Source organism: Amblyraja radiata, chromosome 26 (genome assembly GCF_010909765.2).
Source record: "Amblyraja radiata isolate CabotCenter1 chromosome 26, sAmbRad1.1.pri, whole genome shotgun sequence".
NCBI lineage: Eukaryota > Metazoa > Chordata > Chondrichthyes > Rajiformes > Rajidae > Amblyraja > Amblyraja radiata.
Window position 1 is genome coordinate 8,972,518 of NC_045981.1, and position 27,687 is coordinate 9,000,204.

At 42.9% G+C, this 27,687-nt stretch overlaps 1 protein-coding gene and 1 non-coding gene across 2 annotated transcripts; one reads left to right on the top strand and one right to left on the bottom strand.

Moving 5' to 3' along the window:
• Positions 1 to 1,406: 1,406 nt before the first annotated feature.
• On the top strand, positions 1,407 to 23,929 carry nol11 (nucleolar protein 11). The gene is made up of 18 exons (XM_033044152.1): positions 1,407 to 1,577; positions 3,526 to 3,639; positions 4,360 to 4,416; positions 5,866 to 6,014; positions 7,066 to 7,123; positions 8,930 to 9,071; positions 9,553 to 9,750; positions 10,217 to 10,293; positions 11,370 to 11,493; positions 12,486 to 12,598; positions 13,268 to 13,339; positions 14,063 to 14,247; positions 15,064 to 15,189; positions 17,646 to 17,885; positions 18,704 to 18,782; positions 20,530 to 20,622; positions 21,643 to 21,750; positions 23,712 to 23,929. The coding sequence occupies exons 1-18, from the start codon at positions 1,443 to 1,445 to the stop codon at positions 23,820 to 23,822; spliced, it is 2,181 nt and encodes a 726-aa protein (XP_032900043.1). The 5' UTR covers positions 1,407 to 1,442; the 3' UTR covers positions 23,823 to 23,929.
• A 2,433-nt stretch (positions 23,930 to 26,362) lies between these two features.
• trnas-aga lies at positions 26,363 to 26,444 on the bottom strand. Its single transcript has one exon. It is a non-coding gene; the product is annotated as a tRNA-Ser (tRNA).
• Between the last annotated feature and the right edge of the window lie 1,243 nt (positions 26,445 to 27,687).

The window sequence follows — 27,687 nt, forward strand, 5'->3', positions numbered from 1 at the left end:
TGTAAACCAGCATCTGCAGTTCCTTCCTACACTCTTTGTTAAGCAAAACAGGTCCTATTCTCATATTATTCACCTCAACTAAGTTTTTTCTTCACCTCCATTGCAGCAGAGAATACAATCCAGTTATCAAATCTTTCTTCAAAGTGAAAATAAAATTCCAGCCCTGCCAACATCTTCATAAATCGCCCCTGGATCCACTCCAGAGCAATTGCACCCTTTCTACAATGTGTCATAGTCTTACAGATTGGAAACAGGCCTTCATCCCAACTTGGTCATGCAGATCAAGATGCCCCATCTAAACTAGTCCCATTTATCTGCATTTGACCCATCTCCCTTTAAACCTGTGTGTGTATGTGACAGTGAGAGTATATGTCAGTGAAGCAGCGACAACATCCGGAGTGAGCGGAGACTTGGCGATGCCCGGGGACCATTTCCTTCTCCCCCCTCCCCCCGTCTCTTCCCCCCCCTCCCCCCCGGGAATGCAGGCCGGCTCAGGTGCTCTGTGTCCAGCTGGGGTCCAGGGAAGGTGAGGGTCAGTGACCCGGGAGTCGGGCATAGGAGCGAAGCCTTAGCCCGAGATTCATCCCCGCGGATCTAGAGGCGGCATCGACGCTCCCACTCACCCGGTCTGTTCCTGGCTCTGGGCCGGGGTTAAAACTCCATGGGGTGTGGACAGAGCGGCCAACGGACACAGAGCCACTGGAGATGAGGGTGGGAGGTGTGAGCGGTGCCTCAGTGGGGAGGGGGGGTCGTGCTGGGACCACCGCCGTGTCTCACCCATCACACTAGGGTGAGACACGGCGGTTTCTCCCCTGCCCATCTGCAGGGGAGAAACTAAACTTTTTTTTTCCCCAAATCATCCCGCGGGCCGGTAATTTGACAACCCTGCTTTAAGCCAATGCCCTCTAGTTTTTGAATCAGATATCCCGGGAAAAAGACTATGCAATCACCTTATATATTCCCCTCATGGTTTTTACTCACCTCTAAAACAATTTTTGCTTTAATTTGAACTTCCAGCACCTGCAGATTTTTGAGCGTGAGAAATTTGTGATCAGCGTGAGAGCGTGAGAAATTTGTGATCAGCGTGAGAGCGTGATAATTTTGTGAAATGCGTGACATGTGTGAAATGTGAAATGTTGACAGCCCTGCAAAATGCTAGAGTAACTCAGCGGGTCAAGCAGCATATCTGCAGAGAAGGAATGGGTGACATTTCGGGTCGAGACCCTTCTTTCCATAGATGCTGCTTGTCCCGATGAGTCACTCCAGCATTTTGTGTCTAAGCCCTGGAAGTGCTCAGTGGGTCAGGCAGCATCTGGGCAGAATGTGTGTGGACAAGTTTCACTGGTGCTGTGCGCTCCTCCGGCCGCGGAGGGCGCTGCGGCGGGGGTTTGCGGGGCCGCGGCAGTTTGGTCGCGCAGGCGCCGGGCGGTTAGCGGGACAAGATGGCGCGGCTGTACGAGGAGTTCACGTTGTGTGGACTGCAGGCCGGTGGTGACGGCGGTGTGCGCGCCGTGGAGCCCGCCCGGCCCGGCTGCGTCCTCGTCACCCGTGAGGAGCGGACAGTCACCGTGTACAAGGTGAAGCGGCGGCGGGTCCCGGGATGGCGCGTTGGCACCGTTACCGGGGGAGTGGAGGAGAGGGAGTAATGACGGCTCGGCTTCCGGGCCACAGTGAGGGAGAGGGGGAGAACTGAGGAGATGGAGGGGGGGAAGATACCGGGAGGAGAGGGACGAGGACTGCAGGGGACGAGGGGGGCAGGGGAATGGGGAGAAGCAAAACGGAGGGAGTGAGGCAGGGAAGAAGAAGCCGGGGGAGGGGGCGGATGCGGGGAGAGGGGAGGGGGGAGGGAAGAGTTGAGAAGAGGAAGGGAGTGGGGAGAGAAAAGAGATGCGTCTGTGCTCCCTGTGGTTGTGATTGTGTAACAGGGACACCCCTCGACAGATCTCTATTTATTAACCATGACGACGAGAATCAAAACCAAGGACCATAACACTACAACGGCAACCACCATTACTTCAACCAAACTCATCTTTAAACACCTGGATCTAGGACTCAGCACCCCCCCCCCCCCCCCCCCCCCCCCCCGGGACTGGATCCTTTACAAGGATACAAAGGACTTTCTGGATGCTTTCAAGAGCGAGCTGGATAGGGCTCTTAAAGATAGCAGAGTCAATGGATACGGTGAAAAGGCAGGTACGGGGTACTGATTGGGGATGATCAGCCATGATCACATTGAATGGCGGTGCTGGCTCGAAGGGCCGAATGGCCTACTCCTGCACCTATTGTCTATTGACATTTATTATCACATTACGATCATCATAAGATCAAGTGATAGGAGCAGAACTAGGCCATTCAGCTACTCCGTCATACAATCGTGGCTGAGCTGTCTCCCTCCTAACCCCATTCTCCTGCCTTCTCCCCATAACCTCTGACTCCTGATTTCCTGACCCCTAAACTATAATCAGAGAGGATAGGCATCACAGCATCTTTTGTGATAATTCTCAACACCAATGTCCTGCAAAGATGTATTCTTGGCACCTTATTTTCTATCCACACACTCACAACTCTGAATCTTTGTTGTACTACTATGTGGTGGAGGACACCTTTTTGGGGGCTAATTGAGCCAAGGTGTTGGGTGTTTTCTTGGGTGGCTGTAGATCCTGTTTCGCAGTGTTATAAAGTATCAACAGGTGGTATTGAGAAGTTCTTCAAAGTCGCACACCATTCCAAGGCACCATGGAAACTATTTGTTTTATAAATGGTGAACAGACTGCTATTTCAATTGGTAAAGAGCAGGAAAGTATCAGGGCAAAATTGCGTAACCAAGGTTTGCTGTTAAAGAATTAATTACCAATGGTAGGTTGATTACATTTGGAAATGTTGAAGAGAAAATGGACTGATTGCTGCGTGACATATTGAGGGGCAAATGGAAGTTGGAGATAGCGGTAAAGTTGTGGAAGAATTTTAATGTTCGCTTATGAAAAATGTTAAATTTATGTATTTTCCTGGTGTCCATGAATCAGTGTTTCTGTCAGTTTATGGGAAAGAAATATAATGAGGGTGGCACTGCTGGTAGTGCTGCTGCCTCAGTGCCAGAGACCCAGGATTGGTCCTGACCTCGGGTGCTGTCTGTATGGAATTTGCACGTTCTTCCTGTGACCGTGTGGGTTTCTTCCGGGTAATCCTGTTTCCTTCCACATCCCAATGACGTACGAGTTTGTAGGTTAATTGGCCTCTAAAAATTTCCCCTAATGTGTAGGGTGTAGATGAGAAAGTGGGATAACGTAGAATTAGTGTGAATGGCTGATTGATGGTCGGTGTGGACTCAGTGGACCGAAGGGCCTGTTTCGAAGCCGCAATGCATGCAAAGTATAAAGGGCCTGGGGGTGTGCCAAGGTCTTGTAAGGTGCCCTGTGATTCACGTATTTTTCTTCCTTCAGGGACTGGGATCCATAAACAACAGAGTTCAGATGTAAACAAATAACAAATGCATTGTAAGCGTTGTGTTTTGCTTGTACATTGAAGGTGTCAGACCAAAAGCCTCTAGGAAGTTGGACAGTTAAGCAAACCCAAAAAATCTCTTGCCCTGCAGTCTACAATGACCAAACTGGAGAATATGTTGCAGTTCATGATCATAAGGTAAGAATTTTGGGATTTGCTTATTGACATGTGTTTGACAAAGTTATATCAATTGAAGTTCTAACTCTTATCGACAATAGGTGCAGGAGTAGGCCATTCGGCCCTTCAAGCCAGCACTGCCATTCAATGTGATCATGGCTGATCATCCCCAATCAGTACCCCGTTCCTGCCTTCTCCCCATATCCCCTGACTCTGCTATCTTGAAGAGCCATATCCAGCTCTCTCTTGAAAGTATTCCCTCTCATCCTTCTAAACTCCAGAGTATACAAGCTTGGTAGTTAACAAAATGTTTGTTAAAATGTCTTTTGAACCATTTTCAAGAGGGAAATATTAATACATATCTATTTTCAGCATTGGACAGTGCTTTGTGATACTCAATACATCCTGAAAGTAGCCTCCCCTTACTCTTAAATCTTCTATACCAGTTAAAACCAAGTTGTCCAAACCAACCTACAAAAAGCTTGCATTTAGTTTATATTTCCTCGATGCAGAAAATAGTTTGCAAGTGTGTTCTCCTTGGGGGAAGAAAATGACATATCTAATTTTGAAATAAGCTAACGCTGAATATAATTGCCAGTAGCAAGAGAGAGTCAAGAGTGTTTAATTGTCATATGCTCCAGAACGGGAACAATTAAATTCTTGCTTGGTGCAGGTTTGCAGACTGATCCAATATGATTTTGATGAGTTAACATTATTTATTTTTATCTCATTCATTTCTAGGTTTTATGGATATGGAAAGATGAAGATGCAAACCTGGAAAAAGCTTTCAAAGCAACAGTAAGTTGATGCAGGTTACCACCATTCATTTCAAAACAATCCGCCCATCCCCTGACATCAGTCTGAAGAAGGGTCTCGACCTGAAACGTCACCCATTTCCTTCTCTCCAGAGATGCTGCCTGTCCCGCTGAGTTACTCCAGCATTTTGTGTCTACCATCCGTTCAAAACAAAATGGATTTGAATTATCTTGCTTCATTAAGCAATTTCTATCAGTCGGAATGAGTAATAACATTTTAACAGAAACTTGCAGTTTATACGCAGGTGACCTTTAAGATTATAATTTGCAAGTGAATCGTGAAGAAATTCTTTAAGAAGGAACTGCAGGTGCTGGAAAATCGAAGGTAGACAAAAGTGCTGGAGAAACTCAGCGGGTGCAGCAGCATCTATGGAGCGAAGGAAATAGGCAACGTTTCGGGCCGAAACCCTTCTTTAGACTGACCTAAAATAAATTCTTTTTTGGGAAATTAAACCAAGAAAACACAACTTTTAAAAGTAAGAATGTTTTAATATATAATAGTTTTATTTGTATCTATAATACTTGAGATCCACTTAAACAATTAACCATCTCCAGTTATTTATCTGGTCTTGCCTTCGGTGATGTTTATATTGTAGATTGCTTTGTCAGCATTTTCCATTCATGGAGTCAGATTGCCCAGTGTAATTACAGGTGATGGCCACAGTATGGCACTTGGATATAATTCCCAATCCTTTCTAGCCATCCCAAATGAAAATGTGTTCTTATATTAGCCACATCCTAACAATAAAATCTTAGATATAAGCATAGAGTTTCATAGATTTTCAGTGGATGATTTAACTACATTATGAATCAAACATTATTTAGAAAGTTTTAAAAACTTTATTTTGGAAACTAGAAATTTTGTTTAGAGTTTCAGTTTTAGTTTATTGTCACATGTACCAAGGTACTGGGAAAAGCTTTTATGTGCAAACCAGTCAGCGGAAAGACAATTCATGATTACAGACAAGCCATTCACAGTGTACAGATAGATACATGATAAGGGAATAATGTTTAGAATGGCGCAGCGGAAAAGTTGCTGCCTTACAGTTTGTGTGATGGTATGGGTTGTGTCCACATTTTGCTGCAATTTCTTGCGGGTTTGGATGGAGCTGTTCTCAAACCAAGCATGTGATGCATCCTGATAAAATGCTTTCTACATGACTTGCACGTCTTTGGGATGTGGGAGGAAACCAGAGGAGAAGGTGTATACTCCACACAGACAGCACCCGAAGTCAGGATCGAATCCAGGCCTCTGGCACTGTGAGGCAGCAGCTCTACCAGCTGTGCCAGTTACAGTAATACAATAATCTGCATAGTTCCTTTTTTCTAATATTTTTTGGGATGCATGACTTTGGTATTGTTCTAGTGGGAAAGGTTGCAAAGAAAAATAAAGCAATCCGATTTAGTTCCATGTTTTGCCACTGGTTTTCAGTTAACAGCTGATGTCTACCGGATACACACATTGCCCAAAGCAGAACCTCTGGTGCTTTTTGAGCGAGGGAGTGTGAGACGACTTGATGATCTTCTGTCAGCTCCACAACAGGAACTTGAAAATGTTCTGTCAAAAGATGAAGTCATCAGGTTGGTACTGATAAGACATGTACAAAAAGGTTTAAATTGCTGCCAATAAAGTTGATTCTTGAAGCTCTGCACTGGAGACCATGTTGGAGAAAACCTGATGAATTGGGAAGTAAAAGTGATATATCAGACTCACAAAATTTTTTTAAAAGAGGGTTGTAAAAGTTACTTTTGGCAGCCTATTTGGTTTTCTTGATTATGTGGTTGAGAACTAAAAATATCTCTGATAATGGAAGGATGGTGGGTATATGGAATGAGCTGCCTGAGGAAGTAGTTGAGGCAAGTACTATGAAAGCATTTAAAAACATTTGGACAGGTACGTGGATGGGAAAAGTTTAGGTAGATATGGACACAACATGGGCAAATTAGACTAGTTTAGCTGGGGCATCTTGATTGGCATGTTTGAGTGGGATTGAAGGGCATATTTCTGTGCTGTATGACTCTATATCACCAAATATGCTGGTAATTATATAGTCAATAATGCAGTCCAGGAATGAACAGTGTTGATTCCCGCTATTGGTGCTGATTTAGATGATCTTGGTTAGGACGTGATTTTTCCCAAGAACTGTACCAGATTGGAAGGCGAAGGTTCTGTTTCTCAAACTTATTCTGGGCTTCACTGGAAAAGTGGAGGAGGCCAAGGCAGCCTAAAGTGAGTTGGGTAATTAAAATGTCATACAACAGGAAGCACACCTTTGAGAAGCAAGTTGGAGCGGTCTGTAAGGCAGTCACCCGATCTGCCTTTTGTTTTCCCAATAAGGAACTGACCATGCCATGAGCATCATATTCACCAAGTCAAAAGTGATGCATAGAAATCCCAGCTGCTTTCATGAGGAGGGTCCCTGCATGTGAGAGGAGGTGAAAGGGCAGAAGTTGCATCTATCAGGGTTGCATGGGAAGGTGCAATGAGAAGCAAACATTTTGGAGTTTTTCTTTTCAATCAGATTTTCTTAGGTCCTTGTTATTTTTAATTATTTCTAATGGGTATCGGTGATTTAAAGATGAAATAATCAGTTTTGTTTGAAGTGTTTACACGTGTCCATTTTATTTGTAGGTGGAGTGCTGGTTTACTGGAAGCCGGAAGTCCTCTTATACTGTTTGTCACTGAAAAGGTTTGCGTTATGTATATTGGGTTAATTTTGCATAAATGTTACATCAGTTTGGTTAAATATCCACTCCTGCAGTGCCAATGTCTTTTGGCAGATGCACTTGAGCTATTGGCATGTTTAGCCCCAGACCGCCAAGAATAACTAGACTAGATACACAGAAGCATCTCCAAATCATGCAGCATCTTAATGTAGCTGTACACTGCCATCACTTCACTGATACCAAATCAAAAAACTGGACGCCCCTAATAGTGTTTGGCAGACACCTTTTAACAGAGGCTTGAAAAATAAAGTCCACTGCTATTTCTAACTAGTCTTAAGGAATAAGCAATAAATATCAGCATTGTCACCAATTTTCACATTTTGTGAAAACATTCTTTATTTTGAATAAAATTGGAATACATTACGTTTAACTAAATGGTCAGTTATTGGCGGCAACTTCTTGTGCAGATCTTATGTCTGTTTATGTAATGATAGTTCTGTAATTGCACCTGCAAATCTTCTGTTATTGCTCTTGTGTTGGGCTAGAAGCACTCGTGCTTCAGCCCAAACACTAAGGAACTGCACATCATACAAACATCAGAGTATATATCTTATTGTAATGAGGATCTGTTGCACCCTCCTAACTTGAACACGCTATTTTCCACTGGATCTTTGTCGGACCTAATGGATCTTTAAAACCCAGACTTGTTACCTAATCAATATTTGTTAAATCCATGAGATGCAAAGAACTACAGATGCTGGTTTACAAAAAAAAAAGACACACAGTGCTGGAGTAACTCAGTGGGTCAGGCTGTATCTCTGGAGAACAGGGTTAGGTGACGTTTTGGGTCAGTACCCTTCAGACTCATTCTGTCTGAAGAAGGATCCTGTCCCAAATACTCACCTATCCATGTTCTTTGGACATGCTGCCTGGCCCACTGTGTTACTCCAGAGCCTTGTTTCTTTTGTTAAATTCTTGCTGTTTTCTAATGTTGTCAGCCCCAAAATCTCTTTGTACAAAAAAGGTAAAATCCCTTCGCTATTTTTTCATGGAACTTTTTCCTCCACATTGATCTTCAGTGCAGTGCTGAATTACTGGTTGAAAGCAACTTGTCGATCTGCTAATCATTGTCAGTGTCAGCAGCAGGATTTATGACTGTCCTTTAATAAAGCTATTTACTAAGTAGTGGGGATATTGATTGTGGCTAAACAACTTGTCAGGTACATCAGCCAGGTACAGTCGTCTCTTATCGTGGTTATTTTAGTGGTATAGTGTAAAAATGAGATGGCAAATGAGTTAAATCTAGTATTATCAAATGGGTTTCAAGTCTTTAAACTGAAGTAAATAGAGTGCTCTGTAATCTGATCACCGCTGAGCTCAGACCCAACATTTCTGGAAATTGGTGTAGATCCCTCAAACATATCATTTACCCGTCAACTCCAGGAAGAAACTGTTTACGGTTTGGGAGCAGGATGCTGATGAGATTTTAAGCGTGAAAGGTGCCAGATCTGGGGCGACCTTTGGGTAATGCGGAAGAAAACTACGAGAAAATAATCAAATCTCTTAATTTGGATTGGTGCTCATTTTATGGATTGAAAGTAGCTGGTAGCTTTTTCCTTACGGGAATAATCAGTCTATAAAAGGACACAAAGTGCTGAAGCAACTCAGCGGCTCAGGCTGCAAGTCTGCAGAACATCGATAGGTGATGGGAACCCTTCTTCAGAATCAACCTTGTTTCAACTCTATAATTTGTGCATGGTTGGGATGGGGAATGTGTTAACTTGATTGTATTGTTTTTGAAAATGTTTTGATGTTTTTTTTAAAAACAGGATGGGATATTCCAACTATATACACAGAAGCTAAATCCAAATGTTCAGCACGGATATAAGTTGGATTTGGGAGATGAGATGGGTTATCCTTTGAGTTTTGCACTTTCCCTTGAAAAAGAGTGTACTGCCCTGATGTGTTTATGTAAGTTATTTGATGTGAAGAGTTTAAGTAAGATCTCAGTAAATTCTCTTAATTTCACAATGAACTACTGCCCTACTGTAATTATCTTTTTGTACAAATGTTGTCATTGAATTAAACTGGTTGTAGCATTCACCGAGTTGAAGCTGTTTTAAAACATTTGACATGTTAGATGTTTAAATGGAGGCCGAGTCATTTCTTTATCAGTCTTGACTGTTGATGGTCATCAGTGCCACTCTTGCCTGCAGCAGAAATTTGACAAGTTTTATCCAAATGGAACCATGTGTTCATTTGGGGCAAGTGAGTTCCTTTAACTGGTGCATTTTACTGGCTTCAAATCTGCTTTCTCCGTGTGAGGAATGGAAATATTTCTCCTGGTTATAGAAGAGGATAGCCAGGGAGAATATTATTTTTCCTGTTGACTGTATTTTTGAACAATCGTGTGTATATACTTGCTACTGATAATTTTCTCCTTTCGTTGAAGATTCCACAGGCTGTGTCTATAAAATCCAGCTGCCATCAAACAGGGATTCAGCTGAGGAGGAGTGGGTCCTGCCTCAAACGTTGTTGTTAAAACTGCCGGGCTGTGTGGATTCTCTAATCAGTGCTGCTCTTTTGGCCCTGGATGAGATACACATTGCTGTGTTAGGAGCTCCTCAATCCCATCAGTGCGCAGTCAAAGGTACCGTTTAGGCTGCAGATACTAATGCTTATACGTCCGAGCAGAAATGTTAATCTTATGTAACCTAGATTTTGTGAATGTGCTTGAAGAAATCTACCTTAAGTCAAAGTCTCTATGATGTAAATGCAAACTTTTTGATTCCTTTGGATTGAATTGATTGAACAATACAGCGTGGGAACAGGCCTTTCAACACATCTAGTCCACCCCGACCATCAGTCACCCGTTCACACTAGTTCTGTGTTAACCCACATTCTCAACCACTCCCTACACATTAGGGACAATTTATAGAGGCCTATTAACTTTCAGAGAGCATGTTTCCATGCTGAACAACTAAACTAAATGTATTCAACTCTCCCAATGTCGGCAGATTGTTTAGTGTGAATTCTCTATGTGGGTGGAAGGCAGTGCGTGAGAGCAGTACATTTAGCAGATTTTATGAAGAGGTGTAATTGTGTTTCTCTTTCAGATTCTTTAAGTATATGGAATACAAGATTCCAAACACTCCAGACATGGAAGGAGCTCCCGGAGGGAACATCTGGACAGGTAGTTTGCTTTGTCCTGTTTATGCTTTCAAAGGTATTTTATTGTCACGTGCACCAATTAAGGTGCAGTGATAAGGTACAGTGATACAGCCATACCAAAAAATGCAACTAGACACACAACTACATAAAAGTTAACATAAACATCCACCACAGTGGATTCCCCACATCCCTCACTATGATGGAAGGCAATAAAGCCCAATCTTCTTCCCTCATTTTTCTCCCGTGGTCGGGGCAGTTGAACCTTCCGCAGTCGAGGCAATCAAAGCTTCTGCATCGGGGCGGTCAAAGTAGGTCTCTAACCAGGGACCGCGAGCTCCACGATGTTAAAGTCCGCAGGCTCCCGCGTTTGGAGCTCAGAGGTCAATCCCTGACAAAAGGATCGCAAGCTCCGCAATGTTAAGTCCTTCAGGAACCCACGGTTGGAGCTCCCGAAGTTGGCAGAGGCCGCCAGCTCCTTGATGTTAGGCCGCAGTGCGGATGGAGATACGATACGGGAAAAAATCGCATCTCCGTCGAGGTGAGAGATTATTTTTTAAAAAGCTTCCCCTCGCCCACCACCCCACATAAAACAAGCTAAAGAACACTAAAACAGACATTTAACGCATATGAAACAACAGAGAACGAAGGGACAGACAGACTGTTGGCGAGGCAGCCATTTATGGCGGTTTTATGCCTTTGTTTTAAAATGGATGTTGAGCAGCAATGGGTCGGCTCTCTAACTGGAGTATTCCATCCGTTAAAACTACCAACTGGAGTGTCTACATAGCAAGACTCTTCAGTCCCATGATCCCTTTATGACCCATCTATTGTTGATACATTCCAGCTTTTGCTGCCTGCATTCAGAGGAAGGTTGGTCTGTGCCTCAATTTGCTGTCCATAACCTCGGTGTAGTGGATCCCTCCCCTTTTGATGTCAGCAAATGGATAGTATGGTCAAGAGGTGGAGGAAGGAAGATACATTTGCCGGGGGTTTATCAAGGAGACTGGGAGGAGGGGAGTGAAAGATGTGTTTGCTGGTGGCAGAAATTGCAAAGTCATTTTTGACTTTGTTAAAAATGAGTTATGTTTATTTTCTCAGTTGTGGTGTTACAATGGGAAGCTTTTCATTCCTCATGGAAAGGCGTTGACTGTGATCCCATTTACATGTGAAACATCTTCCCTGGCAGCCGTCCTTGGAAAACTCAAACAACCAAGTGCTACGGGTAGGTTGCTGCTGTTTAGAGAGCAGGGTTTTAACTCTGTTGATATTACACACTGCACCAGTTAATTGCGTTTATTTATGGAAATTCATTTTTGTTTCTATTTATTTTCAAGTAGCTTGCAATGGATTACTAGCTGGTTTTGAGCTTGGATAATACTGGCTTTCTCAACATATTTCTTGGTCTCGGGTTGGAGAATTTGGATAGTTTTTTTAAATGTTGTATTTGTGCAGATAAGAACTAGTTTGAATGTGATACCTCCCCCCTGAACCCAACTGTGACAAAATAACTAGCCTGCACACTCGGGCTACGCTTGCATTTGTACAATATTCAGCTCATTGAGAAAGAATCGTGAACGATCAGAATCCTAAAGTGCCCCCCGACCATTGAACTGCAGATACTGGAGGTCAGGCTGGTCTTCATGTAAATACATTCAACTAGATTTACTCTGCAAGGACTCCATTCCTGTTCCTCTGTCTCCATGTTTGCTCCGAAGGCAAGCAAGACTTTCCATAGAGACATGGACATGCAGATGCTGGAATCTTGAGCAAAACACACAGTGTAGGAGGCCAGGCAGCATCCGTGGAGGGAATGCGCAGACGGCATTTTGGGTCGTGATGTCAAGACGTCTCAGTCAGATGACGTTATGTGTCCATTCCCGTCACCAATGTTGTCTGCCTGCTAGGTCCCTGCTGCACCTTGTGGGGTACATGGTGATGTCGCTGAGATTTGTATCTTCCTTCCTGAGCCATGGCGTCCCTCGACCGTAGTCGACAGAGCCTCGGCTACGTTTTGTCTATTTACTGCACTTGTGCTCTTGCTCTGACCAGCAGGAGAGGGAGCACAAATCATGCGTCCACAGTTTTTTTAACTTATTTTATCCATGTTCTGCACACGCATACACTCACTCTCTTACTTGGTGTGCTAAGTTTGCTTTAAACTCATTTGGCAATTAATAAAATCGGTATATTTTTCCATCTTATTATTCAACAAAGTGAAACCTCTGTCCCCTGTTATGAATTGGAATGCGATGCTTCAAGACCAGCAGACTGGTGAACCGCAACTAGCTGTTACGATCAACCCTGCTGAATCAACGCCCAGTCGAAATGTAAGCATAAACTTCCACAGCCATCATAAAGTGCTTTGATTTCTATTGCAATCATCAGTTAACGTGTTGGTCTTTTGTAATTAGATAGAAAACAGAATTATTTTTCTTTCTTACGGCTGTTTCCGAGACATAGAAGTTTATAAGATTATGAGGGGCATAGATAGGGTAGACAGTCAAGTCCTTTTTGGAAATGTCATGGCATAGAAGGCATAGTTTAACGGTGAGAGGGGCAAAGTTTAAAAGAGATGTGTGGGGCAAATCTGTTACACAGACTGTGATGTGGATATGGATCATGTGCAGGCAGTGGAGATTTGTTAAACATGCCATCATGTTCAGCGCAGTCATTGTGAACTGAAGGGCCTGATCCTGTGCTGTCCTGTTCCATGTTTGCATTTAATTTTCTTCTCTGGACCCCTTCTCTCCTTCATTGCTGACACGTTTGCGTTTATTCAATAATTTGCAAGTTCTTTATCCTATCCTGTAAATATACTTCATGTTGTCCAACTACTTGTAATATGTTTTTCCTCAAGTTATTCACTTAATATGGATCTTGGAATCCATTTTTAATGTAAACTTCGCAGTAAGTCATCTACAGATGAAGAAGCTCAATGAGAAGTATTTTGAGGTTGTCTATGTGAAGATGATATTAGACCCTGTTTTCTTTTGCAGCTGCGAAGCAGAAAACGTCAGAATGTGAGCACCCAGTCGCAACCTAGCGCTCTGGATCTGACGGAGATTAAGGTAAACTAAATATCTAAAGAGATCAAGCATTAAGACTTAAAACCTTCCTCAATCAAACCCTTCCAGTCGTTATTGCTACAAAAAAAAACTTCTCCAGTTATTTCTTTACATAAAGCCTTTCATTGACTGATGCGACTAATTTGGATACTTCATTGATATTGGAAACCTGCTTATTGTATTCAACCATTGCAGCAACTTGTAAAGGTTATTTATTGCTTTGTGTTTGAAATTATTACACAGATTAACTGTAGTAGATTTTCCAAAAATATATTTTTCTGGTTTTATTTGTATTTGCCTGGCACACTTTGGAAAATGTGTGATGCAATTCTTCCACAAGAAAAGAATTGCATTGATATAGAGGTGAATCAGATAATTGTTTTATGAACTGTTTTTGAGTGTGTAAAATAGTAATCACTTTAAATTGAGAATCACAACATAAACATAAGCAGTTCAACATAAAATAAAATCAGATGCCTTAAATACAGAATTAAGACTGCTTGCTATTAAATGGCACAGCTTTTGCAGGGATGGGATGTACTTGATAACGAATAATTTGCTTATTGTTCAATTCTGATTTCAACGTCACATTCAGTCCATATTTTTGGCCTACCTCCCTGCTTTGGTGTAGGCACTGCAGTGTTACCCTGATTGAGAATTGTGCAAGTTGTGTGTAGGTATTTGTTTGTCAAGGGCCACTGTAATTTATTGTATATCCTTTCACAGACTGGTACAAATGAGAAAATAGATGAGCAGCTGACACTGTTGCTAAGTAACCCGCTGGAAACCAATGCACAGCTAATGATCGCACAGATTGCTACCATCTTGGTCAGCAGGTGTATGGCACAGAACAAGTTCTACCCCCAGAGTGTACTAGTGAAACTTTTACAGACACGCGCACTTTCTTACAGGTGAGAAAATACCTTTACACCTCCAAAACACAAAGCATCACCTCTTTCAGAACTAACAGTTCACCTCGTATATGGTTCCCTTATTTACTATAAAGAGCTAATTGTGATACTAAACTTTAGTTTCTGCTTCTACTTCCCACTTGGCCCTCGCTATTCGTGGCAGAGAAGATGCCAAACTCATTTTTGCCAAAAAATGCTGAAAATGTCTGTCGAGAGAGGCTCTCGTACATTCCACATTGCTGAACAGGAGAATTCAGTGATTAATTTCTGCCTTAACACTGTAGTTTCAACTGTTTTAAAGAAACACTTGAAAGAATATGAACGGTATTGAATTGATGCACAAATTAAGGGATGTTTGTTAGAAATAATTTCTAATCATTTCCATTTTCAAAATTGAGTATGCTTCCACCATCCTTTCAGGTACTAAGTTCCTGATTGCAGCTTGCATTGCCTTTTGCAAAACCTCTAGTCTTTCCTCTGGTTCTTCTATCACTTGAGGTTTCTGTGCTGTCAGGGCCGATCCACCTACAAAGAGAAAGCTGCATCTGCATCCCTGCCTGAAAATTTGTAGTTCTGATATTCCTACTAGCAATGGGTATTCATTTTGGTTTTGCCAATTTTATCCGGAAGAAAGGTCTTTACTCTCAATATTCAGCAGATGTTGGGCCCTGTAAAACCATCATTCTACAGTGCTCGGTACATTCTGATATCCATTGGAGCAGATAAACCTTAAAGAATAAAAGAATAAAGAGCAGCTTAAAGAAAAACGGCTTTTTGTGAGGAGTTTTGGATTTAAATGTTTCCATTGTTTTCCAGCTTGTGTCCGGACGTGATAGCAGTTGCCTTGGATAAAGCAGACTATTACCTGTTGCAGCTTTGCCTTCAACAGTTCCCTGATATCCCCGAGTCTGTCCTTTGTGCCTGTTTAAAGTTCTTCCTCAGGTAATTATTAACATGTGGCATCTTGCAGAGTGAAAATACAGGATGCAAGTTTTTAACCAGTAAATTGCTGGATTAGTACAATTTAGCATTATGTTCTGCATTTTACTACTTTGGCCGAAGGTTCCTGTGCTATATTGTTCTGTGATTTAAAAGCAAATTTAATGGCTTTGATTATAGTGGATTTTACATACGTTCCTTCACCCATGCATTTGGTATCCAGAGCCATTCCAATAGACAATAGGTGCAGGAGTAGGCCATTTGGCCCTTCGAGCCAGCAATGAGATTTAATGTGATCATGGCTGATCATCCCCAATCAGTACCCCGTTCCTGCCTCCTCCCCATATCCCCTGATTCCGCTATTTTTAGCTCTCTCTTGAAAGCATCCAGAGAACCTGCCTCCACCGCCCTCTGATGCAGAGAATTCCACAGACTCACAACTCTCTGTGAGAAAAAGTGTTTCCTCGTCTCCGTTCTAAATGGCTTACTCCTTATTCTTAAACTGTGGCCCCTGGTTCTGAGCTCCCCCAACATCGGGAACATGTTTCCTGCCTCTAGCTTGTCCAAACCCTTAACAGTCTTATATGTTTCAATGAGATATCCTCTCATCCTTCTAAATTCCTTGCACCAGCACCTTCCCACCCCCCCCCCCCCCCCCCCCCCCCCCACTAATCTAGACACTGTGGTAAACCTAGATTAATGTGTATAACAAAGATCAGTGGGCCCAGCACTGACCCACTGATCACAGGTTTCCAATCAGAAAAAACAACCCTCCAGAACCACCCTTTGATTCCTTCCTCCAAGCCAATTTTGAATCCAATCGGCTAGCTCACCTTGGAGTCCGTCTAATCTACCCGTCAGGACTATAGTCTCCCATGTGGGGCCTTGAGAATGGCTTTTCTGAAGTCCATACAGACAACGTTCACTGCCTTGCCCTTATAGGTCCTCTATGGACTAGGTCATAAGTGATAGGAACTGAATGAGTCCATTTGGCCGTGAAGTCTACTCTGCCATTCAATCATGTCTGATCTATCTCCCTCCTAACCCCATTCTCCTGCCTTCTCCCCATAACTCCAGACACCTGTACGAACCATCTTTGCCTGAAAAATATCCACTGACTTTGCCTCCACAGCCTTCTGTGGCAAAGAATTCCACAGATTCACCAACCGCAGACTAAAGAAATTTCTTCTCATCTCCTTCCTAAAAGAATGACCTTCAATTCTGAGGTTATGACTTCTAGTCTTAGATGCTCCCACGAGTGGAAACATCCTCTCTACATTCACTCTATCCAAGCCTTTCATATTCAGTAAGTTTCTATGAGGTCCCCCTCATTCTTCTGAACTCCAGCGAGTACAGGCCCAGAGCCATTAAATGCTCATCTTATGTTAACCCTCTCATTCCTGGGATCATTCTTGTAAACCTCCTCTGGACCCTCTCCAGGGCCAGCACATCCTCGATATGGTGCCCGATTCGACTTGCAGATTAACGTTTTGGGAAACCTGCACTCCCAAGTCCTTTTGCACCTCCTATTTCTGAATTCTGTCCCCATTTAGAAAATAGTCTATGCCTTTATTCCTACTACCAAAATGCATGACTCCACACTGTGCTACACTATATTCCATCTGCCTCTTCTCTGCCCACTCTACCAACCTGTACGTCCTTCTGCAGAGTCCCTCCAGTTATTTTTGTAACATCCGCAAACGTGGCCATGATGCCTTCAATCCCCTCATCCAAATCATCAATATACAATGTGAAGAGAAGCGGCCCCAGCACTGACCCCTGCAAAACTCCACTAGTCATTGGCAGACATCCAAAAAAAAGCCTTCCTTATTGCCACTCTTTGCCTTCTGCCCTTTGATAATATGGGCTCTTATCTTCCATAGCAGCCTCACATGTGGCACCTTCTCAAAGGCTTTCTGAGAATCTAGGTAAACAACATCCACTGGCTCTCCTTTGTCTGCCCTACTTTTTACTTCTTCAAAGAATTCCAGCAGATTCGTCAAGGAAGATCTCCCCTTCACAAAACCACTTATTTAAAAGCTCTTATCAGATTTGTGAGACACGATCTCCCACTCGCAAAGCCATGAAGTCAGTTATACAGCTGAGCTTGTTAAAGCTCAAATGGCGACTCATTTTTTGATACCAGAAAAAAAACTTGCTGTGTCATCACCTGCTTTAAAATATGGGTCTGTGTGTGTCTATTTTATTGCTGTTGTTATGGACATAGTCTTCAGAGCGCTTCGTTTGTTTTTAGTACAAGGAGCTAGGTTCAGTTTGTATTAATGGGAAATACTATTTAGTCTTTGTGCCAACCATGTGCTCAGACCAGAGAGTGCCCAGGAAATCTATATTATCAGCTTGTGAAAACTATTTTAGTTTGGTACTTTTGCTGTTTCTTTGTTTTCCTACAAAAGCTATTTAAAGATCACTGAAGCATTTTGCTTTTAATTCTCCCTCAGCGCCAGTGAAGCAGATCTGGAAAAGGTCATTGTGGATTTGGGCAGTGTGGCTTCGTATATGGAATTAGATCAGAGTTCCTCGAAACCAGGACAGAACATGGAGATTGTAGAAAATGGCTTCAGTTCAATTCCCGTGGAAGAGGAGAGCAGCGATGCTCCCGCTGAGAAACAAGCCCAGGGTTCTTGGGAGTTTGATGTCAATTCCGTGTGCCCGGTTGGTCCAAAAAAGGCAGCTCTGTTGTATCCTTTGCACTGTCCAGTTGGGGCCAAAGAGGAAGTGACCAGTTTAGCACGAGGAACTGCAGCTGCTGGAATCTCAAGTAAAACACAAAGTACGGGAGGAACCCAACGTTTGTGGAGGGAATGGACAGGAGATGTTTAGGGCTGGGACTTTTTTCCAGTTTAAAGAAGGTTCCTGACCCAAAAAGTTGCCTGTCCATTCCCTCCATAGTTGCAGCCTGACCCGCTGAGTTCCTGCAGCACTTTGCATTTACCTTGCTACTTGTGGAATTTGATGACGTGCTAAAACCTGTTCAGTTATTGCATTTTAAATTTTGAATAATTCTTAAAATGGAAACAAGTAAAAATGAAGTGGTTGGTTTCTATCTATGTCAGGCGGAAAAATTGTCAACAAAAAATGGCTGATAATTGTTCATCTTTTATTTGGACCTCCCTCAATTTCTCCCCAAACTTATCCCAGCCAAGAGGAGAAACAAATAATTCAGTGTTCTCAATCATTAAATGGTGGGGGTGTGGACACTCTGGATTATTTGGATGCTTCTAGACAGAGACACGTTTCTTGCTGCATTAACCAGGACAAAGGAAGCTGTGCTGAATAAGAATCAATATGGTGAGCAGTTCCTTGTCACTCAATACTCTGAAGCTGAATTTCCACATGATGTTCCTGAACTAAAATGTGGGATCGGAGATGATTGCCATCACAAGACCTCTTGGTTATATCTGAGGAACTATGCAGAAACCTGTGAAATCGTTCTTCATGTGTGTATGTGGAACATAAGTAATATTTGTACAAAGTTTACCTTAACCGCAGTGCACAGGAATGAAATTCTGCTGTCCTCGTACAGTGAAACCTTCCTTTTGCCTCCCCTCAAAGACCTTTCTGCTCCTCAAGTGATGGTAAGTGCCGCCTGCAGGTTGAATCATAAGCTGGTAAATTTGCTTGGTGGGGAGGCCGGTAATTTTGCCATCCTTGGTAAGTGAAATAATGTGGTACAATTGCAGCTGAGATCGGAATGACCTTGACATGGGCTGGAGATGCTGGAGGATAGAATAAATGTTATTTGTGCTGTCTATCTCCATGAAATGTGTGCCGAGATTGTACGAGATAGCACCCTGTGAGTTGGCATCAAGTGCACCCGCATTCAAGTCCTCATCATCAAGACTTCCTCCAAATTGTTCTTCCAGCAGGCATTGACTGACACAGTTCTTGACAAGCCCTCCGCATTTCTTGGCTGTCATTGGGGTTGGCCAATAGGTGTTTGTACTGTCGATGCCCTTGAGAGCATTGATGCATTTACATATGCCATTGCTCTTTGCTAGTTGCTGGGATCTCCTGTTCTCTTCCCACCAACCATCCATCCTTTGGTCTTGTGCCTTCAGAAACATGTAGATCTGATTTTATTTTTTTACCCCATAAGATGTGGTGTTTCCAATCCAAGAGAATTTAATGTTGGTAATTAATTAATGACTCAATCTTCTGGTTATTCCTGTCAAACTAGTTGCAGGTTTTCACAGATGCCAACTCGGTGAACTTAACGGCAATCTGTACTCTGGGCGCTCAGCAGCTCCAGTTATCTATGCGACGCCGATCATGAAGAACTTTGTATTTGTAGACCTTCCAACATTGATTTTATTTCACAAATCTGTATCTTGCCATTGCATTTAGGGACTGTGATTGTGAGATGAGACCAGATTAGGCTGTGGTTAATCGAGCAGCCATTAGCATCTCCCGCAACATTTTTATAGTCCCTTGCTTGGATGACAATCCAAGACAAAGATGCAGCGCCAGTCCTGTTTTTTGTGGCACAGTAGTAGAGTTGCTGCCTCGGTGGCAGAGATCTGCGTCCAATTCTGACCTCGGCTGCTGTTTGTGTGGATTTTGCACATTTTCCCCGATGACCACGTGGATTTCCTCCGGATGCTCTAATTTCCTCCCTCATACCAACGACGCGTGGGTTTGTAGGCTAATTGGCCTCTGTAAATTGCCCCTAGTGTGTAGGCTCTGGATGTGAAAGTGGGATAATATCGAACTAGCGTGAACGGGTGATTGATAGTCATTGTGGGCTCATTGGGGCAAGGGGTTGGTTTCCATACTGTATCTTCAATAAATTTAAATCGAAAAGTTGGACTGACTGGGCATAAATGGAAGTGTTAAAGTACAAGTACTGAAGACGAGAAGCTCTTCATGCTCAACGTGTTTAAAAGCTCTGTCCCACTGTACGGGTTCATTCAAGTGCTCTCCTGAGTTTTAAAAAAAAATCAAACTCGTGGTAAGCATGTAGAATGAACGTAGCGGGTACGTCGGAGCTCGGGGACGTCTCTTAGCGGCTCGTAACGCTAACGGCAGGTACTGGGGAAACGCGGTAAGCTCGGGAAGACTCGGGAAGATTTTTCAACGTGTTGAAAAATGTCCACAAGAGCCCCGAGTACCTATAAGCGGCCATTACCGTAAATCTCCGAGTTCGAATCAGGGCAAACTCGGGAGAACTCTTGAAGGAACTCGTACAGTGGGACAGGGCTATAAGTCATTGGATTCTAATGCAGGCACCACTTCACATTATGAGCTGGATTTGCCTATCCTTAAGCCGATTATCCGTCTCAGTGAATGTTGCCTGATTGTGATGTTTCCTTTCCCTATTCCCAGTTGTTTCTCCAGTACCTACAGTACCTATACCTGAAACAGTGTCAAACTGTCAATACAGTGCTTCCAGGAGACAGGATCCCCACAGTCAGTCAGGTATGTTATAAAAAAAAAACACCCTGTATTGCACTCCGCATTCAGATGCAATTATAAATGATTGAATGTTCAGATTATTTTAGAATGACCTGAGCTCACTGTTTTGATTTGTAATCAATAATTTCTTAAATTCCTTGAATTCTTTAAATCTATTCCTGAGCGATGGGTGTTGTTTGCAATGTCCCCAATTATTGACTCTCCTGATTGCTGCTTATAATGAAGGGTTTTTCTGATCAGTTCAGCAGCCAACTGAGGTAACCACATTGCAGTGGACAGTGGATTTGACGCACACAAACCACATTGTTCAAGGAATGGCAGATCTTGTGTACTGGGTGGGTTTTAATGACAATTCAATTATTTACCATTACTGAAGTCACTCTGAAAGGCTGTTGGAGGCAGAAGTTTTATCACATTTGTAAATCACACTGACAAACACTAAACTTAACTGGGAAGTGTGAAAAACCCACTAATGGCCTTCCACTATGCATATTATTCATCTTCCCCTTAAATACACTAAGGCTATTCACCTCAACCACTCCACATACTAGTCTTATAAGAAACGCATTAGGAATAAAATTGTTCATGTGACAGGGACAGAATTAGGCCGTTTGGCCCATCAAGTCTACTCCACCATTCAATCATGGCTGATCTATCTCTCCCTCTTAAGTCCATTATCCTGCCTTGTCCCCATAACCCCTGACACCCGAAGTAATCAAGAATCTATCCATCTCTACCTTAAAAATATCCATTGACTTGGCCTCCACAGCTCTCTGTGCCAATGAGTACCACAGATTCACCATCCTGCTTGTCCAATTGTCATTTGAATGCTTCAGTTTCACCTATTCCATTGGCTCCTTGAGAACAATTATGCCAAGAATGCTTAATATAATGATGGCTACTAATTACAAGGTAGACAAAGCTGGAGAAACTCAGCGGGTGAGGCAGCATCTATGGAGCGAAGCAATTATTACAAGTGTTTTGCAGTGATGAACAGTTACTGACTATAGACAATTATTTCAGGTCTTGGACTGGATCAATCTATTGCTGGATGCTCACTTCATGGTGTTGGTAATGATGTCAGAGGCACACGGGTTGCTTGATCATTTTAACAGGTTCATCAGATCCCAGGTATGATACATGTATTGGTTGAAGTTACATTGACCTCTGGTGCAAGCCATTATTTTTTCTGAGTGCTTGATTGTGGAGTGATGAGTAATCCTTATTGTTATTTGTTGCTGTGCTCACCTGCTCATTAATGCTCACTTGTACCAGTTTTGTCCCAAGAAATGTCTTGGCAGTGTCCAGTGGGTTGGAATGTTAGATATGAATTAGTGCAGGGGTTCCCAACCTTTTTCATCCCGTTTACCCTCCGGCAACTTTTCGAAAGTAAATTTACCCCACCCTGTTTTGTTCATTAATTTGAGTTTACACTTCCGCAAACACAATAAAGCAACCGACAAAGGGGAAATTTAAAAATACTGTTTTTAATAAATCCAGAATCAACAAATTTACCCCCTGGGTAGGTCAAATTTATCCCCTCGTGGTAAAATTTGTCCCTGGTTAGAGTCATACAGCATAGGAACATGCCCTTCGGTCCATCTTGCCCATGCCAACCAAGATGCCCCATCTAGACCTAGTCCCATCTGCCTACATTTGGCCCATATCCCTCTAAACCTTTTCTATCCATGTGCCTGTCCAAATGCCTTTTTAAATATTGTTACAGTACCTGCCTGAGCTACCTGCCCATATAACCACCAAATGTTGCCCTCGGTTCCTATTAAATCTTTCCCCGCTCATCATAAACCTGCGCCTTCTGATTCTTGATTCCCCTACTCTGGGTAAAAGACGCCTCTAAAAGGAATCACACTTTCCTGTTCACTCCATGTACAGATCTCAGTCACTGTGCAGCAGCTACTCAATTCCCTTTGGAAAGAATAACGGACTATTTCAACAACTGCTGAGGAAGAAAGTCTGATGTTTTTTTTAACCTTTCTCCTTAATTTTTATAACATTTTGGGTTTTTGACCAGGTGGGGAGATACTTAATTGTTACCATAATAAAGCTCTTGAGCCTATCACCTTGCCCTCCTCCTCCCTTGTTCTAATGGAAAACTCTCAGCACATGTTTTGTTAGCCTTGTAAACTCAACACTGTTCTTTACTAATTTTCTATTGCTGGATGGCTAAAGCAACAAATTGTATGTAAATTTTAAAACTCCATCTCTGCAGGTAAACCTGCCTCTGTGGTCTTGTGTATTTGTACAATTGCTGTGAATGTTTAACTGAACTTTATTCCAATAAATATCTCAACATATTTCCTTTCCCTTATAGAATATTTTTTCCACTTCTGTGACAAAGTAGCTGGTAGTGCCAGAGACTCTGGTTCAAATCCTGACTTTGGATGTCAGGATTCTGTGTGGAGTTTGTGTTCTCCCAGTGACCACGTGGGTTTCCTCCCAAATTCCAAAGGCATGCGGGTTTGTAGGTTAATTGGCTTCTGTAAATTGCTCCTAGTTCGTCAGTCTTAGATGTGAAAGTGGGATAACATAGAACTACTGTGAACCATGGTCAACATGGGCATGGTGGTCTGATGAGCTTGTTTCCATGCTGCATCTCTAAACTAAACTAAACAACTGGTAATTTATTTAACGTATTTGTAGTTTGTTGCAAAAGATATTTATCAATGACGGTCTTCATCCCTGTGTATTCCAAAGTATTTTGATTTCATGCCACTCCATTTCAACACTTTAACTCAGTCAATGGTATGCTTTTTATAGAAGTTGGGGACAATTTTATGTTGCATAGATTACTTTGAGAGCTTTGCTGTGCTCTCATGTCTCCATATTTGCAGTGAACTATTTCAGACCTTTTTCTTTGTCTTGGAAATTGAAGAAGGATGTGTCTGCCAACCCATATTTTAGTTCCATGGATGTGATGTTAGAATGGTCAAAGTTTAGAAATGGTAGCAAGAGGGAAAATTAGGTACTTGTAATCAAAAGCAGATCCCCTCAGTATAAAAGTGATTGTATGTAGCATGCTAGAATTGCTGATGGTTGATAATTTCCTAACATTTAACTTCTCTCTCTGACAGGTGAGGTTCTACTCTGAGTTAAACAAGATTGAGGGAAGTCTACAGAAGCTCCATCAGCTGCAACCACAAAACGATGGACTGTATTCCATTGAAGTGATAGAAATTATTTAGCTATGTACAAACTTTTCAAAGAAATGTAATTTACTTGTTTTGAGTATTTATGGTGCGAAAATTAACTTTCTTTTATTACACTTGGAATTAAAATTCTACTTTGTGTACGCCTGTTTCTGTTTTTATTTGTTGGTTGCTGATCTATTTCTCAAATGTTTGGGCCTCATTTAGGCCACAATGTGACTTGGAAAATATGACCATGCATGTGTTTAGGTTTATTATTGTCATGCGGTATCGTGAAAAGCCTTTGGTAATGTAGAAAATAGGTGCAGGAGGAGGCCATTCCGCCCTTCGAGCCACCATTCAATATGATCATGGCTGATCATCTAAAATCAGTATCCCGTTCCTGCTTTCTCCCCATAACCCTTGATTCCGTTAGCCCTATGAGCTATATCTAACTTGAAAACATCCAGTGAATTGGCATCCACTGCCTTCTGTGGCAGAGAATTCCACAGATTCATAACTCTTTCAAAAGTTTTTCCTCATCTCAGTCCTAATTCGCCTACCCTTTATTCTTAATCTGTGACCCCTGGTTCTGGACTCCCCCCAACATTTGGAACATTTTTCCTGCAGCTAGCCTGTCCAATCCCTTAAGAATTGTATTTGTTTCTATAAGATCCCCTCTCATCTATCTAAATTCTAGTGAATATAAGTGTTGTGATCTATCCAATCGAATCAGAAAAAACTATACATGAATACAATCAAACCAAACACGAGCACGATAGGTGGAGCAAAGAAAAAGATATTGGAGTGCAGTTTCTCCAGCTTTTTGTCTACCTTCGATTTTTCCAGCATCTGCAGTTCGTTATAAACAGAGTGCAGAATATAGTTCTCAGCCTTGTCACAAAACAATTCCAGAGACAATATCACAATGAGATAGGTTGGAGAATCAGGATTGTACTCTAGTTAATGAAAGGACCATTCGGAAGTTTGATAACAATATCAATGCAATCCTTCACTGCAGCTTGGAAACATCTCGAAGTGATGAACGAGTACTGATCATCCCCAATCAGTATCTCGTTCCTGCCTTCTCCCCATATCCCCTGACTCCGCTATTTTTAAGAGCCCTATCTAGCTCTCTCTTGAAAGCATCCAGAGAACCCGCCTCCACTGCCCTCTGAGGCAGAGAATTCCACATACTCAACCGGGAGATCAGGTAGGTTTAGGCAGACTGAGCGAAGGTCTCCAGCGAAACGATAGCCGAGCCTACGCTTGGTCTAGCCCATATACAGGAGTCCGCACCTGGAACAGTATAAAGTAGATAAGGTTGGAGGAGGTGCAAGTGAACCTCTGCCTCACCTGAAAAGACTGTCGGGGTCATTGGACAGAATAAGGGGGGGGACAGGTGTTGCATCTCCTGCTGTTGCATGGGAAAGTACATGGGGAGGGGTGGTTTGGTTGTGAAGTGACGAACTGACCAGGGAGTTGCAAATGGAACGGTCTCTGGAAAGCAGAAAGGGGTGGAGATGGGATGATCTGACAAGTAGTAGCTAGGATCGTCACATCCATATTCTCCAGAGATACTGCCTGGCCCGCTGAGTTAATCCAGCTTTTTGTGTCTTCGATATAAACCAGCATCTGCAGTTCCTTCCTACACAAAAACAAAAGACTACTGACTTGCTTTTGTCCATTGACTTTAGCCTCTGAGGCAACTTGAACTGGTCTCTGCTGCTCGTCATCTATCTGTTGACTGCGGGGTCATTGGGGTCTAGTCTGCTCAGTGATGCCAGCATTCTCCTTTTATTGCAGATAAATTCGTGATGCATTAAGTCTAATATGGTGGGTTGAAAGAATTACGTTACACTTCTGCCAATATAAACCAGATACAATCAACAACAACATATTGGGTTTGGTATAACCACACAGGTTTACGTAGATTTACATAACCAAGTAGTTGTTATATATTATGCTCCGGATAGGGGGCAGTCCTCATTGTACTCTGCAGTTTTGAAGCATCTCAGTGGGTTACCCATAAAACGCAGTGTTTGAAGCCAGTTATGCCCCCTTTGCGTGTATTATTCCGGACACTTTGAATCATGTCTAAGAAATTGAAAGGTACACAAAATTGCTGGGGAAACTCAGCGGGTGCAGCAGCATCTATGGAGCGAAGGAAATAGGCGACGTTTCGGGCCGAAACCCTTCTTCAGAAATTGAAAGTTCATTTCAGATGCGAGTTAAAACCCCGGACAAGGAAGCCAGTTCGTGAATGCGATAATTACTCGTCATTTCGTCACTAGAAACCAGTTACTGCAATTACCACTGAACTTCGAAATAAGCGCAAAGTCCGCAGTTTCGTCATTCCTGATTTTTTTTTTTCGTTTTACGAAAATGAACGTAGCCATGAAAAAATATATATTTTTTTTTTTATAAACAACCCGTAGTCTGCAGGATTCGAACCTGCGCGAGGAAACCCCAGTGGATTTCTGGTTTCTACCTCCTGATTTTTGTTTTCGTTTCACGAAAATGAGCGCAGACGTGAAAATAATATTCACGGTAAATGGACGTAGACGTGAAAATAAAAATGTTTGAAAAAAACAGCCCGTAGTCGGCAGGATTCGAACCTGCGCGGGGAGACCCCAATGGATTTCTAGTCCATCGCCTTAACCACTCGGCCACGACTACCGATGGGTAGAACGTGCAGTTGCCATTTGTTGTAGCCTCAGAACGTTGTGATACATAGTGTTCCATTTCCGGCACGCGAGAGCCAATGTTACAAACGGGGTCACCCCCGGTCACTCGGTGACGGCCGCCGCCTCATTCATGCGGACAGTCCCGCCGGCGGTACAACTGGATGTCCCAGAGCCCCGCCCAGCAATGTTTGTCCAATATGTAAGAAGGAACTCCAGCTGCTGGTTTACACCGTAGACACAAAATGCTGGAGTAACTCAGCGGGACAGACAGCGCCACCAGAGAGAAGAAAAGGTGAAGTTTCGTGTCGAGACCCTTCTATAAACTTCAGACCCATTCCGTCTCTCTAGAGATGCTGCCGGTCCCGCTGAGTTGCTCCAGCATTCTGTGTCTACCCACTGCGTTCAATGTCTTCTTACTCACTCCCAATTCTACTCACATTGTAGCAACCGATTCAATTTGTGGTAGCTATATTTGGAAAGGTGTATTTATCTTTTTCAAATTGTGAACAGGAAAACAAAAACAATCATAAATTCATAAAACTCTCAACATCCCCGGACATGTTTTTTTTTAATCGCCCGCCATCCAGTGACCGAAGCTGACATACACTGGATGTTGGAGACACGAGAAACGACGGGTGCAGGAATCTGGGGGAAATGCGGGTCAGGCAGCATCCATGAAGGAAATGGACAGACATAACCAAAGATTATAGAGGAGCTCTGCTATAAGATCTTTGGACATGAAGGATAGAGTCCTGTCAAGGGTCACTCCGAGGTAGGTTGGAGTGGGGGCATACTTCAGTTTGGTCCTGCTCAGATAGATGTTTGGTTCTCTTGTGACTTCTGCATTATGGAGGTGGAACACACTGGAGACCGTTTTTGCTGGGCTTGGTTTTAGGCGCCAGGTTTTGCAGTACTCGTCCAGTTTAGCAAGGTCTTCATTGAGCACCTGTTCCAATGTACCAAAATCTGGTGCTTGGAAGGCCAAACAGATGTCATCTGCATAGATGAATTTGCGGGATTTGGTGGTGGGTAGGTCATTTGTGTAAAGGTTGAACAAGGTTGGGGCTAAAACTGACCCTTGCGGGAGCCCATTCTTCTGCGTTCTCCATGCACTCTTGTTCTGTCCAAGGTGAACTCTGAACCTGCGGTTGGAGAGCAGAGATTTGATGGTTTCTGATGCCCAGGCAGGGAGTGCTTTGGTGGGTTTTAGGAGGAGGCCTTTGTGCCACACAGTG